This window comes from Urocampus carinirostris, chromosome 7, assembly GCF_059441175.1.
Source record: "Urocampus carinirostris isolate Australia breed hairy pipefish chromosome 7, RoL_Ucar_1.0, whole genome shotgun sequence".
Classification (NCBI taxonomy): domain Eukaryota; kingdom Metazoa; phylum Chordata; class Actinopteri; order Syngnathiformes; family Syngnathidae; genus Urocampus; species Urocampus carinirostris.
Window position 1 is genome coordinate 39,251,144 of NC_142355.1, and position 17,637 is coordinate 39,268,780.

Genomic DNA, 17,637 nt, shown 5'->3' on the forward strand with positions numbered 1-17,637 from the left:
TCCTGGAAGTAAGGTTAAATAAACTCAGTCAGCCACTGAAAAATAATTTTACTAGAAAATCCAAATGACCCAGCACTGTCTAGCTATTTTCAGAAAAGGTGCATGGGCACCTCAGATGTCCTTAGGGGCAACTTGGTGCCCATAGGCATCACGTAGGAGACTGCTCCAAAGTTTAAGGCAATGAAAGAATTTACAAAGGATGAATTTGCTTTTATTTATTTTTTTATTTTATTCCTGAAAACCGTTTTCCCTTGAATGCATTAAGTTTTTCCCTACACACAGTGAAAATGAATGAAAACAAAAACGTTTGCCTCTTAAAATGTTGAGGTTTGAGGCAATTGTGCTGTGCATCAAAAGGTTTGTCCCAAAAATATTTTACTTTATAATCTTAACAATTTACCATCAGACTCTGAGGACGCTCTAAAAATCAGGTAGTTGCTTGGTAAAGGCTGTGTGATGGAACCAACATTCTCTCCCTTGGGACCCTAAAAACAAAGATTAAACAATGTATTATGTGAGTAGGAAAACGACATTCTTTAAAAGTATACTGGTGTATCTTATTCAGATGTACATGTTGTAATTACAAAGAGGTACAGTTTAATCTGTTCATTTTTCCCGTTGTACTACCTAATCACCTTCAGTTTATGCACTGTGTTCATATTGGGACAGAGTGGGGAATTGACCCCGACATTGGAAATTATTGACTAATAAACTAGGGGCCCCAGACTAAAAACAGGCCTGACCTTTACAGCCCAAATAGACTTGTCAAGTGGATGGTAGAGCTTGAAGCAGAAGCCATCCTTCTTAGACGGCCTCTCGATGAGCTTGCAGGCACTCAAAAGGATGGTGCCAACCCAGTGGTCAGTTTTTGGAGTCTTATAGATCAAAAGAACACCAGGTTTCAGGGCACACCATAGCTTGGTCCAACTCTTCAAGGACCCACGGATCTTAAAAAGACAAAGGAAACAGAGGGACGTATCAGACTCCATACAGCGATGGAAAGACAGGTTAAAAATAGCATTACGAGTACCCAAATATATAAATGAAAGCAAATGTAACTCAATCACCTTAACATTATCAACCGTGTTTTCACTGCCATAGTCCTAGAAGGCATAATTTCAGTTACATGTGCCATTGTTTGAGTTAACACGACTGATCAAAAATATCACACACATGTATGCGCGCGCGCGCGCACGCGCGCACGCACACACACACACACACACACACACACACACACACACACACACACACACACACACACACACACACACACACACACACACACACACACACACACACACACACACACACACACACACACACACACACACACACACACACACACACACACACACACACACACACACACACACACACACACACACACACACACACACACACACACAAAAGGGTGTGCCAAATATTTTAAAGAAAATGTAACACTTTATAAGGGTAAACACCTCCCATGAATGCATTGTGTAAATACAAACAACACACATGTTTACTTCTATCGTGAGCTAAATTCAAGTATGGCTGTATCTATATACAAATAAGGGCTCCTTCTGGTAAAATTTCACTTTTTTTTTGAATGTGAACAGTTCTTTGCTACAGGGCATCAACCAAAAACAGTCTGTTACAAAATGTATGATTAGTAAAACCTCTTAAGCGGGACAGTTAAGGCATGTCAATATCTTCCACGATGTTTATTTTTTTTTAAATGTGTGGACCTTGTTTTTTTTTATACAAAAAAAAAACCTTCAAAATGCAAAGAGAAAATTATTGTGTAATAATTCGTAATTAACACACAGAGAAAACACTTCTAATTTCTACCACCATTAGAGCTTTTTATGTTACCAGTAATATTCTTAGATCTTCAAGTTATCACAACAATAGATAGATAGATAGATAGATAGATAGATACTTTGTTCATCCCCGAAGGGAAATTCACATTTCCAGCAGCATCCCTGAGCTGAGAACAATCGAGAACAATCGAAAATAACACGGGAGCTGCTGGAGTGGCTGCCATTCGTGACGGCGCCGGAAGAAAAGATTCAATTTGAATCATGTACAAACAAACAAACAATTGAATCATGTACAAACAAACAAACAAAATATGAGCAAAACAAAAAAAAGTTTTGTGTTAACATTTTTCTTTAGTATGATAATGACATTCATACTCATTGGGCTCAATATGTACGATGACATTAGATGCCCTTTTTGTTCAAAAAGGGAAAAACATCACAATCTCACAAGCTATGCAATGGTATTTAAGGAGTAATATCCAACTGTAAGGGAAATTATAGTCTAAGTGTAACTTTTATATATTTCTATAGTGTATTCAAAACCAGTTAAGTGTTTAAGTTGACCTTTAAGGTCAAACCAATAAATTTCCAAAGCCAAAAGAATTTGTCTCTAATTAAAAGCTACAATTCGGAAACTCACTGGTAGACTCCTATCTGTTATCAAACAGGTGCACGGAACTCCTTTTGCTAACCCATCAACAACTGGAAGGCCACTGGCAATATTCTCAAGATTCCTATCTATTTTCTAACAATGAACTGCTGTAATGTATCACATGAATCATTCGAAGGAATGTTAGAAAAAGTACAGCCTTCAAGTACAGTGGAACCCCGGTTCTCGACCATAATCCGTTCCAGAACCCTGTTCGAGAACCGATTTGTTCAATCACCGAAATCCTTTTTCCCATTAAAAATAATGTAAATCGTTTTAATCCGTTCTAACACCCTGAATGTTTACCATGAATGTTTAACGTAAACATTAAGCTAACCCAGGCTAATCGTACGTTCGCGTTATCATAATCTTCCGTACGAAAGATTACGCTAACATGAACGTGTAAAAATAAAAAAATCAGGTCGTTTACAAATCATTTAGCACCACAAGTGGCTAGCGCTTCATTGGAAAGGGGGCTCCGTTCCAACACCCTGAATTTTGGGTTCAGTTCCAACACCCTGAATGTTTACCTCGAATCATAAAGCTAACCCAGGCTAATCGTACGTTCGCGTTATCGTAATTTTCTGTACGAAAGATTACGCTAACATGAACGTGTAAAAAAAAAAAAAAAAAAAAAAAAGAATAGAATTATGAATAGGATTTCTTACCTTTCTGGTGGTCAGCAGAAGGCGCATGCTGTATTCCCTAGCAAGATCGGAAACTCGCACACCTCTTTCATACTTAGCTATTATGTCTTTCTTAAAGGGAATAGTTGTACGAACAACTTTTCTTTTTTCACCTGTCCTGCTTGCACAGACCTTCTTCGGAGGCATAGTTAGGGGCTAAAACACTCCGTTCACCGATATTAAAAGCGAAAGCAAAAAGAGGCGCACGTGATAACAGTTGGTCACGAGGGGTGGGGGGCGATCTACACGATCTACACCCGTACGCCGCTCAGCATAGCACCCTAGCGTACGCACTCACGCATTACCGGCGTTCGAACTCAGAATTTTTGACCGAACAGCGAAGCAAGAATTTCTCGAAATTTTGGGCCGAACTCCGATTTGTTCGAACTGAGAGGCGTTCAAAAACCGAGGTTCCACTGTATATTGTTATGTTAGCTTGCCCTCCAGTGCAAGAGTAATAAATTCTTTCCATGTTTATTGTTAGGTTAGAGTGCCCTTTAGTGGCTAGCAGTGTATATCACACCATGTAACCAAAGAAATGGTCCAATCAGAATCCTTTTACGTACACGTGGTTTATTCTCTCCTCCAATCAGAATCCACGAAACAGTATAAGAACACCGCTCACGCTTCATTCCTTGGGAAATATTTCATAGCAATCAGAGTATTCTTGCTTTTTCCGAAGCTTTTAATAAAGTTTGTTTTGCAAGTCTTATTTCATCTTGACAGAATTTTGAACCTGACACCAACCAAAACCCGATTCGATGAACTTGGTCCATTACCAGCTCAGTAGCCTAGATGGTAGTGTGCCCGCTTTGAGACTGGGAGGTCGCTGGTTCGCGCCTCGACCGAGACATACCTAATTGGTATAATGGCGGCGCCCTCTGGCTGCGGCTGCATCGACCCGCTACAACGGGTCAGGTGTATCGACATTTCGTTCTGTGTACATTGTTACAAAGAATGACAATACAAAGGAAATTATTATTATTATTATTATTATTATTAATTGTCAAAGGTGGGAGCATTTAAAAGTGACAACATAAATGCTGTAAATTCAGAATTCAATAATTTAATTATTCTTATGAATTTGAAGTGTAAAACATGTCACATTAATGCTTTTTTGATACACCACATCTGGTGAAGACTTGATATAAAAGCTAAAAGCGACCACCAACAAAAAAATGCCATTCCTACTGCATTCGCTACATCTGGCTGCTTAAAGAGTGAGAACATATATTTGTATCGGTCCAGTCCAAGTAACAAGCACCCATAGCTTCAACCAACTCACTTTTAGCCAATCTGACATGATGACAACACTCGGATCCTTCAGCGCACTGAACAGTTCTTTGGCAGCTCGCTTCTTCTCTTGACGGTAATTTTGCTTTTGGACCTGTCAAAAAAGAAAACTACAACTGAAACCAAGCATAGAATTTGTGCAGATGGTGAGACCAAAGCACCATCCAATAATTTAATGCATAATTCTTTGAAACAACATATGAAAAAAAGGTTTTCCATGAGGATACTAGCACATATTTTTGAACGTTTTAATAAAGTCAGCTAATACTGACAGAGATGAATTGACTTTTATTTCAGCCTATTTTTTTAAAATTATGAATAATCTAATGACTTGGTAACAATGTATATGACTCATGTACCTTGAGAGACTCCTTTCGAGCAAGCTTTTCGGTTGGTGAAGCGCAGTCCTTTTCCAGGCCATTAAACGTCCGACACTCAGACTGAATAAAGATACAAATAAAAAAGACAGGTGTCTTTTACTAATTGGTCGAAGGCGTACAAACGGACAAAAAAAAATTCTTAAAGCTTTGAGTGGAATGAGCCACACAGTTGAACAATTCTAGTTAGTAAAAATAGTAATAAGTTGTGGAGATTGTATACAATGATAAGCTGATGTCGATCCGAAATCTGTGAATGCATGCATGTGAGAAACAAGCTATCAGTCGGGGGGGTCGTGGTCTTATTCAAGAAAAAAATATTACCACAGGAGCAAATACCTCCAACAGCAATGACCATTATGTACAGTAGCCATATTGAATAGCCCAATTATTATTTGAAGCAACTTCCCACAAACTGAGAAAAACTGATTTAAAAAAAACCCTGACACTAACAATTCCATTTTTTTTTTTTACACAATTGTACCCTTCTGCAGTTACCCAAAACAAATAATCAGATGGCATTTACAGTGCTGTATTTTCCGGCCTATAACCAAACTCAACAACCCCAAATTGGCCAGAAATTTGAACATGCGCCCTATGATCATATGCCTCTTATATAAAGGAGGAATTGGAAATGCATTACCATATTTATGCAATTGTTGATCAGTTGATACATTTTATGGTTGACCACTATTGCATAACAATGGCAGCCATGGGGATCAAACAGCCATGGGGATCAAACAGGATAGCATAGGTAAAAGCAGCCACGGGCAAAAAAAAGTGTTTCACAATTTCATAACCTTGGATGCAAGAGGACTTGAACCAAGGTTGCGGCATATCTACTAAGCTACTATGGATACAGACGATGAATAAAAAGGCCTGATTTCATTATCACACTATTTTTACTCACGGTACCAGACATTACGGGGAGTGAAAAAGGAGAAAGTGATTAAAAATCATTGTACAATTTTGTTTCACACCTGCTTTCTCAGCTCAGTTTAAGCATTGTTAGGTGATGAACATTTTTTTTAATGCATTCATCATTCAAAACGACCAAATTACTTCCCATAATACCTTTATCTTCATTGAGTTTAGAACAACCGAATTACTTCCCACAATACCTTACTCTTTATTTGGTTGAGAATATTGTGCGCTTTGTTGAGACTTTGTAAGTCTGTGATACAATACTGTACATTTCAGTGGTCCCCAACCTTGTTTGTACCACAAACAGGTTTAATGACCGACAATATTCTCGTAGCCCGTTCAAATAATAATTTAGTACCGTGACTTAAAATAGTGTGATGCTTATATAAAACTAATGCCTTTTTATGTGTTGCCTGTATCCCTAGTGGTAAAGTGGATATGATTCGGCGCAAGGCTTTGATGCTAGTTCCTTAGCTTGGCCAGGCTTTAGGGCTAGCTTGGCCTTTTGGCCGTACCTCTTGCCATGATCTTTGATTTTTGCATTTCGGAGATGGAATAAGAGCTTGCTCTGTCCACTCCACGCATCGGCCCGGTATTGCAGTACCTCCGGGAACGGTGCATTCGCAATGATCGCAGCAAGGCTTTAGGGCTAGGACCTTAGCTTGGCCTTTTGGCTGAGAGTAAGTGTCCCGGCTCCTAGGCTTTGTAGCGTATTATGAACTGACCGATAACGGATAATGGATAATGAATAACGAAGATAGAACAATAACCCTTAAAAACCCCGCAAGAACCGCCACGATTAAAGTTAAATTCTCATTGCTACATTGCTAAGCAATTGTGATGAGTGATACGTTCAAACTGATCAATGAATGCACAAATACACTTATTATTCTTGCAACCCTAGCCCTTACTGTAGTTTCAATTCCATGCGCCTTATAGTACGGTGCGCCTTACATATGAAACAAAAATATACCTAATTACTATTTTTGGAAATGAGTGTTTCAGTGCGGAAAATACAGTGTTTACGAAACGAAAAAAAAAAAAAAAAAAAAAACCATTGGAAAGTTTTTACAGAATTGCCTTATCAGGTCCTGTTTGCTTACCTTGCTGTCTGGTGACTGGACAGGACTTAGTTCGTTAGTCATCATGGAGATATCGTGTCTGTCTGTTTCACTGCCTGGTGGAAAGCCACATCAGACAGCCACACATGTACATAATATATAACTGAAGGAGTCAGAGAACCAACAACTCGTCAAGTCACAACACAGCCAAACAATGAACAGGAACTCCTTGTCTTACCTGAGCTAAAGTTGTAGAGCTCGTTGTCTCCTCCATAAGAAAGATTTCTTGTGAGAGTATGAGGGTCAATTTTTGGTGGGGAACTGGCATTTGGACACAAAGATAACCTGCGGTGGTACAAACTCTCCTCCTTCATCCTAACGTATAGCTCACCGCCTCTGTGGGGAAAAAAGGGATAACGCAGAAGAGCAAAATATGAGTCAAACATGTATTGTAAATGTTTTAATGCAAGAACTACAAGACCACATTATTTTCATTACATGCCAAAGTTAGGTAGTGGCATAATTTCAGAGTCTTATTGTCTGAGATTTAGAACTGTGCGTGTTCCACACCATGATAAATGCATAGTCAGCATCCAAAGCACCACAGTAACTCCTCACTGTATCGTGGTTTACCTTTTGTGATCTCGACACTTAGCAGATGCTTATTTGAATTGTCTTTGTTGTCATTGATGACAAAGTACCATGTATTATGTTATGCACCAGACAATACAGGTTGTGTGTGTTGGATGAATCTGATTGTTCTTGACTGTGATAGGCTGGTGTATGCTATCAGTCAAACAGCTGGGTGGGCAGGCGCACAAGTTAATGTATCCGCCCAAAACCAACAACGGAAAACAGCTACAGCTGAGCTCGTATTTTAGCGCTGTAAAGTCATCGATATAACACTCAGCTAAACCCTCGAACAAGGATAGTGACCAAAGTGGACGCTTAACTGACATTTAATTTCTTTGCGGAATGGTGAAAACCGCAATTACAATGAAATGCAAACACATTTACAAAAATAACATATATAAACTTTACATCTGAACAAACTACTGCCAGATATAGCTGCCTATACATAATATAAACACTCCTAAAACTTACAGCGTTGCCTTCTTAATTCCTCGACACTGTAGAGACAGAAATATCTTGCACTCGTTCTGTGAGCCAGTGTGTTGCTACTGACCACAGGAACAAAACCGGAAAATACACAAAAACCTAGAAGCAGATTTATTTTACAACCATTTAATTAGGACTATGAGGTGCACCTAAATATAAGTGGCACCCAGTACATTTTTAAAGGAAAAAACATTTTGTACATGTAACTGACTAAAAGCCGCATGTGCCTACATTGAAACATGAGATATTTACACAGAAAGACGGTACACAGAAATATTTTTAATAATACACGGTACCTTAACCCCTTAACGTTAGCTGTTATTTTGTTACAGTCATATACTCTCGGTCGGTAACGACGTCATCTAGAGGTAAGTTTGTCCCTTTAGGCTTTTATGAAGGGGCTTCGTTACTTTACGGATTTTCACGTTTAGCGAGGGTTTCTGTCCCCCACATTAAGCACGATAACCATGGAAATACTGGACTTATAATAGCCATCCTATTTGCTATTCCACTACACTCCCTACTCTTCTGCATAACTGTGGTGATGGCCCATGACAAGATTCTCGACTCAAAAAGTGTGGTTTAAAAAAAAAACAACTAAATAATCAGGCTTCATATCATAACTTAATGTGGGAAACTCAAGTCATTTGGTCGTGAAACATCAACACCCATTTAAGATGGCTTTTATTCACTTGTCAGGAATCATTGTGTGAGGCACCGTTTATTTATCAATGTGACACTTTTGCATGCATGAAGTGCTTCCTCTAGTCATGAAAGCAATTTGAATGTCTGTACTTGAATGGCTGCAAAAAAGGTTTATTCCTTTACATTTCAGTTAAAGTAACTATGTTTCAGAATAAAAAAAAGCCAAATTAAGTGCACAAAAAAACAAAACAAAAAAAACGTGATTTTGATTGTTAAAACAGTCGGTTATGGCAGCCATATTAGTTACATGAAACATGTCATGCATCAACACACCGATAAATACCATATAAAGGCAGTACTGTACCGGTACAGTCCCCGAGTACCAAAGTAGTCCTGATTTATCATTCAAAACTATTGGCACTGTTCACATACATGGCCTATATGTGGGAAAGATTTACCGGTTTGGATGGGAAAATCCATCTGTATTGTCGCTTTCAGCAAGTATTTTACTAGCTAGAAAGAGGATGAAACTTTCCAGGACACCGATAGCTACATGTGTTTACTTTCTCAGGGACACTGAGAGCAGATCATAAAAGACTAGTATCAGTTTAGATAAGGGGTCTCCAATATGGTGTTCGCTGGCACTAGGGTGCTCCCAAAGGAAAGTTGAGGTTCCCGCGGACCATATCTGAAAATAGGTCACCAGTGCTGGGTCATTGTGATTTTCTCATAAAATGTTTTCTTTGACTGAGCCAATTTAACCCTATTTTTTATTAATTAACCTGGTAATAACTTAGTTTCAATATAGTAATAACCAAGTAAGTTGTTATTTTAAAACTTCAAATAAATAATTTCAATTTTTTGCATGCTATCTTTTTCTGCAGGTTATCAAGGTGTATTTTGGCCTCCTTAATAGTTAGCTATCTAGCTTTCTATCTAGCTATCTAGTTGGCTTTTTACTTTTTAAGCTAGCCGTCTAGTTCCCTTTTAGTTTCTTACCTTCTTAGCTAACTATCAAGCTATGTTTTAGCTATTCAGCAAACCATCTATGTTGCTATTTTAAGAAATCCATATCAAACTCGGTGCCCTTTGCGCTAATAAGTAACAAAAAGTATTTTGACGCTTGAAAAAAGTTGGAGAACTCTGGTTTAGATGTATCCCTCGCAAACAAAAGGGAAACATTTATGCATGTCACTGAATTACCAGGCTGGGTCACAAAACAACTCCTGAGTTTAAAAACAAAAACCAAAATTCAAAGAACGAGTTAAAAAGGGAGAGGATTTAATGGAACATTTAGAATTGAATTTCCTAAAACGACAACTTCTATTGAAAATGATGCTTCAATAATCGTTTTGAATCACCCCCCGTGTTATAATTGTAACATGAGGTACATTAAGATTCCCAACCCCATAAATTACCATGATATCCATCATTTATTTTTTCATTTTAGATAGTGTGGTTCCGTTGTAATCCTGGCCCTCAACTGTATCTCAGACTTGAAATAGGAATGGCAAGCCACACAAGCTCCATCTGGTTTTAGAGCAGTGAAAAGAGTTAGGAGTTTGGCTCAACAGTGTCTGATTGAAAACAGCGCCTTAAGTATTTACCATTGCACAGCATGAGATGTGGGACATCTGTTGTGCCTTGCTGCTTGAGCAAGTAGTGATTAGAACACAGCAGAAATCACCCACAAAACGTGACTCAAACAGTTCTTTGAATTCTCACTAGGCCACCATCACTATCTCCTATCTATCATCCATTGGCCCGGCAAAGCCGGAGTTCTAGTTGAAAGGCTTAGAGGGAAAAACCATTAAACATCCAAGAGCAAGTTACATCATGACGTCATGAGCAGACCGTCACATTAAAAGATCAACACTGGTAGATGTCGATCATTATTAAAGCTATGATGGATTAAAAACAACCTTTTTTGTGCAGAGGGGATTTACCGTTTATCAAAAAGACATCAGACCTCTGTGTATCACACAGATGTAAGCAGAATGGATTTGTATCGATCGTGTGACCTACTTCTTTTGACCTGTTAGAATTACTAATACGAGTGGCATTCTTCTTTAGAATTGTATTATTCAAGTCAGGTTAATATATAATAATTGACACAAGTCATTAAACTGTAATTGTTTTTTTTTCATAATATTGACAATTTCTCTGTATTTTATTTTCTGTCTCCAGGGCAAAAATGCCACATTTCACAATTTACTCAAATAATAATTTAGATGACTGCTTTTTATTTCTACTCGAGCAATTTTTTTTTGAAGTAACAGTACTTTTACTTGAAGAACACATTTTGGCGTTGAAATGTGCACTTTGACGCTGAAGTTATTGAGATAACTATCATAAAGAACATGCTTCCCAAACTATTAGTTAAACTCAAAATCACTTACTCCAAAGACATTTTCCTCCTCTGTGTCAAAGGAAAAGAATCCCTGAATCCTCTTAACACCTCCCTTTACATCAGTCGTCATTTTCGCTTCTCGCTAATAGCTTACAAGATTTACAAACATTCTTTCTGCTTTTCGTCCAAACATTTCACTACTTGCATCCTGTAATCTGCAGGATATGATTATCTTTTTGATGCAATTTCATTTGGTTTCATTTTGCTTCACTTCGCCTGCGCACTTCGGCGCTGAGGTGTTCATTGACCACCTGAGCACTTCGAAGTGCAAACTTGATTTAAGGGACTCGGTTTAAACCAGAAGCTGGGTACATCAGCCGAAAAGCACACTTCGGAACCAAAGTACCCACAGCGCCGAGGTGAAGCTTCAGGTTTACATTGGTGCCAAGGTGAAGCTTCGGGAATAATTCGGCTCTGAATTGAAGCTTCGGGTTTACTACGGGCTCGGTCCCTCAGATCAAACGTTTAGGCTTTTATACCCACAGGTTGGCCTGAAATTTTTTAGGCCCTATCTTACCATTACCACAGTTGTATATGTCCATTTAAAGTGAAAGTCATGGATGTCAAACTCAGTTTGGCAATGGGGTCGGAACCAGAATTTCTGTTCTCCGGCAGGCTGGATCAATAAAATAATTTCAACTCAAAACTGTTGGTTTTGTTTTTCAGTTTAATGCTTTATCATTCAGCCTACATTATTAACCAACCCAAATATTACAATCCTGGATAAACATGTATTGATATATTTTAATTTTAGATTTCTTATCATATAATTGATTGCAAATACCATTAGGTGTATTTGTGCTACATATCTGTCAGTCAATCAATCTGTTCAATTTAAAACGTAGAAAAAAAAACGTACCGGGGAGTAGAGCCCCCTGAACCCTTTAGACAGTCCACCCACCAGGGTCTCACAAAGTAATATGGGAAACACACAACTGGTTTAATTTAACGGTTGTGTGAATGCAGTATTACACCTGAACTAACTCACCTTACCATTCAAACTAAAACGGCAGCTATGAAAAAAATATAATGTTTGTCTTAATCGTCATGCCAGTTTGAACTCCAAAAAAGGAACACAAAATAAGAGTTTTAGATTGGACGAAATCAGATCAAACTACGAAGCTGGGCCGCCAAAAGCTGTGACTATATACCAGCTCAGTAGCCTAGATGGTAGTGTGCCCGCTTTGAGACTGGGAGGTCGCTGGTTCGCGCCTCGGCCGAGTCATACCTAATTGGTAAAATGGCGGCGCCCTCTTTTGGCTGCGGCTGCATCGGCTCGCTACAACGGGTCAGGTGTATCGACATTTCGTTCTGTGTACATTGTTACAAAGAATGACAATACAAAGGAAATTATTATTATTATTATTATTACTATGTCCTTCACTGCTCTCTAGTATTTGGTTGCATTTATTTAATGAGATCTTAACTTTGATATGAATGACCTACACAATCTTTTCTTTTGTGGCATACTTAGACATTTATGGAGGGCCGTATTGAATCACCCAATCACCCACATCCGGCCTGCAGACCATGTATTTGATATTATTGGTGTAAGTCTATGCTTCTGGCATGCTACACACGAGCACAACTCATAGACAGATGGGACACGGCAAAGTGGCACTCTTTGGAGCAAGAAGCAATGTGTATATGTGAGTGATGTGTATAAAATCATCCTTTATTTAAAAGAGCTGGACGGAATTTTGAACTTTTATACTGGCTGCCATCACCTCCTGAGTTGTGTCATCATTGCAGCCTCTGTCAGTACTTTCTTGATCAGTGCATTTTTAGAGGCTTGACCTTAACCTTTTCTTTCTTCTGGGAATTTGGGTTGGCGTTTGGACTGAACTTGAAGCAGGCTTCTTCTTACTTTTACCAATTTTATTCACCACCAGACACTAAATACAATCCAAAAAATACCCCCACATAGACTATCATGACATCCCACTCCAGCACACCCACACGCCTCATTCATCCTGCCTAGTGTGTTCCGCCCCGATCAGCTTTGCTAAAAGTAAGATAAAAGCAGATTAATGCGGTGGAAAATGAAGCATAAGCACTCTTTGAACTCACTTTGGGGCGGCAGTAGCTCAGGAGGTAGAGCGATCGTTTTAGGATTAAGGGATCCCAGTTCGAATCCCGGCTTGTCCGTGTTACATGTCGAAGTGTCCTTGGGTAAGACATTGAATCCCCAATTACCCCCAATAAGCAGGTTAGCGCCTTACATGGCTGCACAGATCACGGCCGCTATTGGGAAATGTGAAGCACAATGTAAAGCGCTTTGGGAAGTCATTGACTTGAAAAGCGCTATATAAATGCAGATCATTTCATTTCATTTCATTTCATTTCACTTTGGCATTGTTTAAATAATAGAGAAAATATTTAACTTTCAACTTTCTTAAGGACACCTCAAATTACCCCACCTTTGATATCAGAATTCAATGGTGAAACTGGATCTATTTGCGCAATATCATTGGGAAAATGAATAAAAAGAAAATGAAACAATAAATAAACATAAATTATTTTGCAATGTCATTCAAAAAAATATATATATAAACTGATAAGTTTCAAATTACTGACGGGCATAAACTAGGTATGAAGTGTTTCATTTACTAAATCATCAAAACAAAAAAGCCTATTAAGTGCTTAAAAAATCCAGTCAGACAACAAAGTCATACAAATAAAGTAAACAGTTGAACGATCAGAAATACAGATAACACAAGCAAGTTTATTGTAATTTGAGTGAAGTGGCTGGTTATAATGAAACAAATGGCTTGTCGTCGCTACACTACACAATCTAGCTCTGTTCATTTTTTGAATAAAAATATTGATTAATACGGCCCTTGAGACTTTTTGTCATTAAGGGCTGTACAAATAAACATGACTTGAACTGGAGCTAGTTAGATCTGTAGATTTAGCATGTAAAGATGCTAGCCAAACTCTGGCTAGCGGCTACCAAAAACATGGAAGTGGAGGGACACACCAACTAATAAGACAATGTCTTGCTGATAAAAGCACGAAGCACGAAGTAGCGACGGGTCTCTGTATAGCCAAAGTCTACCAATTTCTCAGGCAAACATGGAGGTGGTTATGAAGGGTGATATCTTTTATTGCCATTCCCTGCTCTCTGGGCTTCCCAAAAGAATATCACTACCCTGAAGCTGTTGCAGACTTCAGCAAAACGTGTGCGGACATGGGCTGGGATCGTATTACGATATCTTAAAATTTGCTGGATTGACCTCCTGAGCATTTCAGGATGGTTTTGTATGAATTTTTACAGGTTTTTGAACGCATTACAGGCATTGGACCGTCTGACTTGTGCGGCCTGGTTTGATTCGATTTATAACGTCTTTTGAATATCATTGTCAATGTAAACAGCATATTTCAACAGGTGAAATTACTTTAAAAGCATCATGTGAGTAATAAATGGCGGTATAGGCTTTTATCCATCAATTGTCAGTAAACGTGTAACAACATCATGAGTTATATTTTTTCATCACTGAGAACTGGGTGGAGGTCGGGTTGTGTCAAACCACCTCACAAATAAAAAAAGATAATTTAACTACCAAGAGCCGGCTCATAAACTCGATTCGTTCGCGAACGACACATCACTAATTCAGATTGGAGCTGGCCACTGCATTTGAATAACGATTTGCTGTGATAAACTACACAACAAAATACATGACGAACTAAACACCTATATAAATGATAACATTTAAATAAATGATTAAATGTATTTGTTATATATTCAGGAATTCAGTGATTCATTTATGTGTTCATTTATTACTGTAAAGGGTGGCATTAGCTCAGGAGGTAGAACTCGTCTTGGGATCAAGAGATCTCAGGTTCCATCCCCGGCTCCTCCGTGTCATATGTCGAAGTGTCCTTGGGCAAGACACTGAATCCCTAATGCCCCCAAGAAGCAGGTTGGTGCCTTGCATGGCTGCATGGCCACCATTGGTGCGTGAATGGGTAAGGGTGAAGCACATTGTAAAGCGCTTGGGGAGGTCTTCATTGACTTGAAAAGCGCTTTATAAATGCACACCATTTACCATTTGCTGTATGTATTTGTAGGCATTCATTTATACGCGTATTTCTAAATATAGCAAGATCGGTCCTCCATAGGTTAGGATTTAGATCAATACGCAGCAGATATTCGAGAATGTTCCTTCAAGATGCAAACAAGACGCTGCCCCAGATGTATACAGACGGAATTTGCACTAGAGAATTAGTCGAGAACTCCAATCACGAAATGTGAACTACACACACATTACATACATTGAATAGCAGTCCGTGATCCACTTGATTTCTCCGAGTCCTTGCACATCTGTATCGTGAGCTCTAGTCGTGCAGAACGTCGCTGGATGAAAATTAAGTCCACGTTCGTCACTGCTATTGATCTTGAGAGATTTGTATGTCACAAGAAGCTTATTAAGGGCGTCACATTGTCCTTGTTCTTTGACAAGTCCGCATAGAGGTGCCTTGAGTGGGTTGGGACGTTTGTTGCTTTCCAGGAGCTAGCACAGTTGAAATAGATCGCCAATGTTTGTAGTTGCTATTGGGCCAAGTCCAAGTGTAGCAAATGGGGAAGAACCTGGGCACGAGGCTTGGCTAACTCGCTAATGTAGCGAAGACAGACTTGTCGCTAATGCTAAGCTAAACACTATTAGCATCACAATAGTGGGCGAACCCCCCCTTAACAGCGAACCGTTAAGTACCTCCGAATAAATGTCGCACCAAAAGACAAAATGTCCTACGACTTGACGCTTTGTATCTCATCTCTGCTAGTCACCGCGCGTTTAGAGAACAGCAGCCAAGTTACTGACGTTAGCTAAAAAAAAGCAAGTTATGAAAAGCGACGTGATGAAGCCCCCAAAATGCCAACTTACTCAGTGTCGACCGTCCCTTATGCTTCATGGGATCCTTTGGAACTCCCGTCCCGGTTGGGCGTCATTTCCTCAAGAAAAGGTGCAAGAAGGTTGCGTAGCAAGATAGGAGGAGGAGTGATTGAGTCGTGGGGAACTTGCTCCGTCTCAACATGGAGAGGGGAAGGACATTGTGGGGCTGGACCTGCTTGCTAGTGGTCGACCCAACCGCAGCCTCTTGGACCGCGGCTGCTCCAGAGCACTGGCGCCCCCCTGTGTTGTGGCTTGGTCAGAACACACTGTCTTTCAAAATTGCCCTTCAATGTGCTAAATAATACTCACTGTCATTTTAAACCAGGGGCGTCCGAACTTTTTAGAAAACGGCACAGATGTGGTGAGTTTAAAATTTGTGAGGGCCAACTAGTCAGCCTGGCATTCTTTGAATGGTAAATGGTAAATGGTCTGCATTTATATAGCGCTTTTCAAGTCAATGAAGACCTCCCGAAGCACTTTACAATGTGCTTCACACTTACATACCTGTCAACCTCCACGGCTCCACTGTCGTAATTACCCTTACAAAATACAAAATAATCTTACACCACGGCGGCGCAGTGGTTAGCGCTTGTGCGGCACAGTTCATGTCATGGGAACCTGTTGTGGGTTCAAATCCAGCTCCAGACTTCCTGTGCGGAGTTTGTATGTTCTCCCCGTGCTTGTGTGGGTTTCCTCCGGGCACTCCGGTTTCCTCCCACGTTCCAAAAACATGCATTTCAGGTGAATTGGCCGGTCCAAATTGCCCCTAGGTGTGACTGAGCGAATGAGTTGTCTGTCCCTGTGTGCCCTGCGATTGGCTGGCAACCAGTTCAGGGTGTCCCCTGCCCACTGCCCAGAGATGGCTGGGATGGGCTCCAGCCCCCCCGTGACCCTAATGAGGATAAGCGGTACGGCTGATGAGATGAGATGAGATATTTTTTTCAATGTGTTTATTTATGTAGATTAACACGTTACATTGTACATGTGTTTTGTTAAATGATATATATTGTTAATTAACATTTTGTTGTGAGATCCTGAGTTGCTCGACATGAATGATGTTTATTATAAAAAAAAGTTCAAAAATTAAGTAGCTTGGACGTTCACTGGAGAAGGAAAAAACACATGCAAATATCATTAAGTAGAATAATACATTTTCTTATTCAAATTATTAATTCATTTTCTGCAATAATTTATTGTTGGTAATATACTGATTAAAGGGATAACCACAAACCCGTTTTTTTTTCATTTTCTCCTTTTATACTTCCTTTTTTTCTTAACTTCTTTATGCATCATAATAATTCGTAACATAATGATTCAAAGCAAGTGAGCCATTTGAGAGCCGGCTCTCATTAATGAGTTGAGCCGAAAAAGCCGGTTCTCTAAAAAGAGGCGGACCTCCTTTCACTACACAACTACAACATGAAATCTGAGGCGGCAACTGCATTTGCACAGTAGTCAAACCGCTCGCTTCGTTTGCAAAAAAAAAAAAACGATACCGAGATAGAGGCTTCCGCGGCAAACTCCTTTGACTTGATTGATTTGCCGTTTCGTGATAGTTGGTGTATACCGAATGGTACCCATAATTGACAAATTTGCGTTTCTCCGTACAGATTGTCTCATACATCGTACACGTCTTAAAATGCATGATAAACATACTTTGTACGGCAAAACCGTACAGGTTGACAGGTATGTATTATTTGAATGGTAAAAGGTCTGCATTTATTTAGCACTTTTCAAGTCAATAAAGACCTCCCAAAGCGCTTTACAATGTGCTTT

At 39.4% G+C, this 17,637-nt stretch overlaps 1 protein-coding gene and 1 pseudogene across 3 annotated transcripts in view; one reads left to right on the forward strand and one right to left on the reverse strand.

Annotated features, from left to right (window-relative positions):
- The window catches only part of osbpl5 (oxysterol binding protein-like 5), a 39,505-nt gene extending 23,416 nt beyond the window's left edge, over positions 1 to 16,089 (reverse strand). Inside the window, exons 1-7 of one of the 3 annotated variants that reach the window (XM_088340912.1) lie at positions 15,853 to 16,089; positions 7,031 to 7,188; positions 6,835 to 6,908; positions 4,790 to 4,870; positions 4,423 to 4,524; positions 744 to 947; positions 401 to 485 (exon numbers count right to left, since the gene is read on the reverse strand). In XM_088340912.1, the coding sequence (XP_088197038.1) occupies positions 401 to 485; positions 744 to 947; positions 4,423 to 4,524; positions 4,790 to 4,870; positions 6,835 to 6,908; positions 7,031 to 7,166 (682 nt within the window). In that variant the 5' untranslated portion in view covers positions 7,167 to 7,188; positions 15,853 to 16,089. Of the gene's footprint in view, positions 1 to 400; positions 486 to 743; positions 948 to 4,422; positions 4,525 to 4,789; positions 4,871 to 6,834; positions 6,956 to 7,030; positions 7,189 to 15,241; positions 15,442 to 15,852 lie in introns of those variants that run through there. The other 2 variants (XM_088340914.1, XM_088340913.1) reach the window with 2 other exon arrangements.
- LOC148363290 (U2 spliceosomal RNA) lies at positions 6,224 to 6,357 on the forward strand (annotated as a pseudogene).
- Positions 16,090 to 17,637: the final 1,548 nt, after the last annotated feature.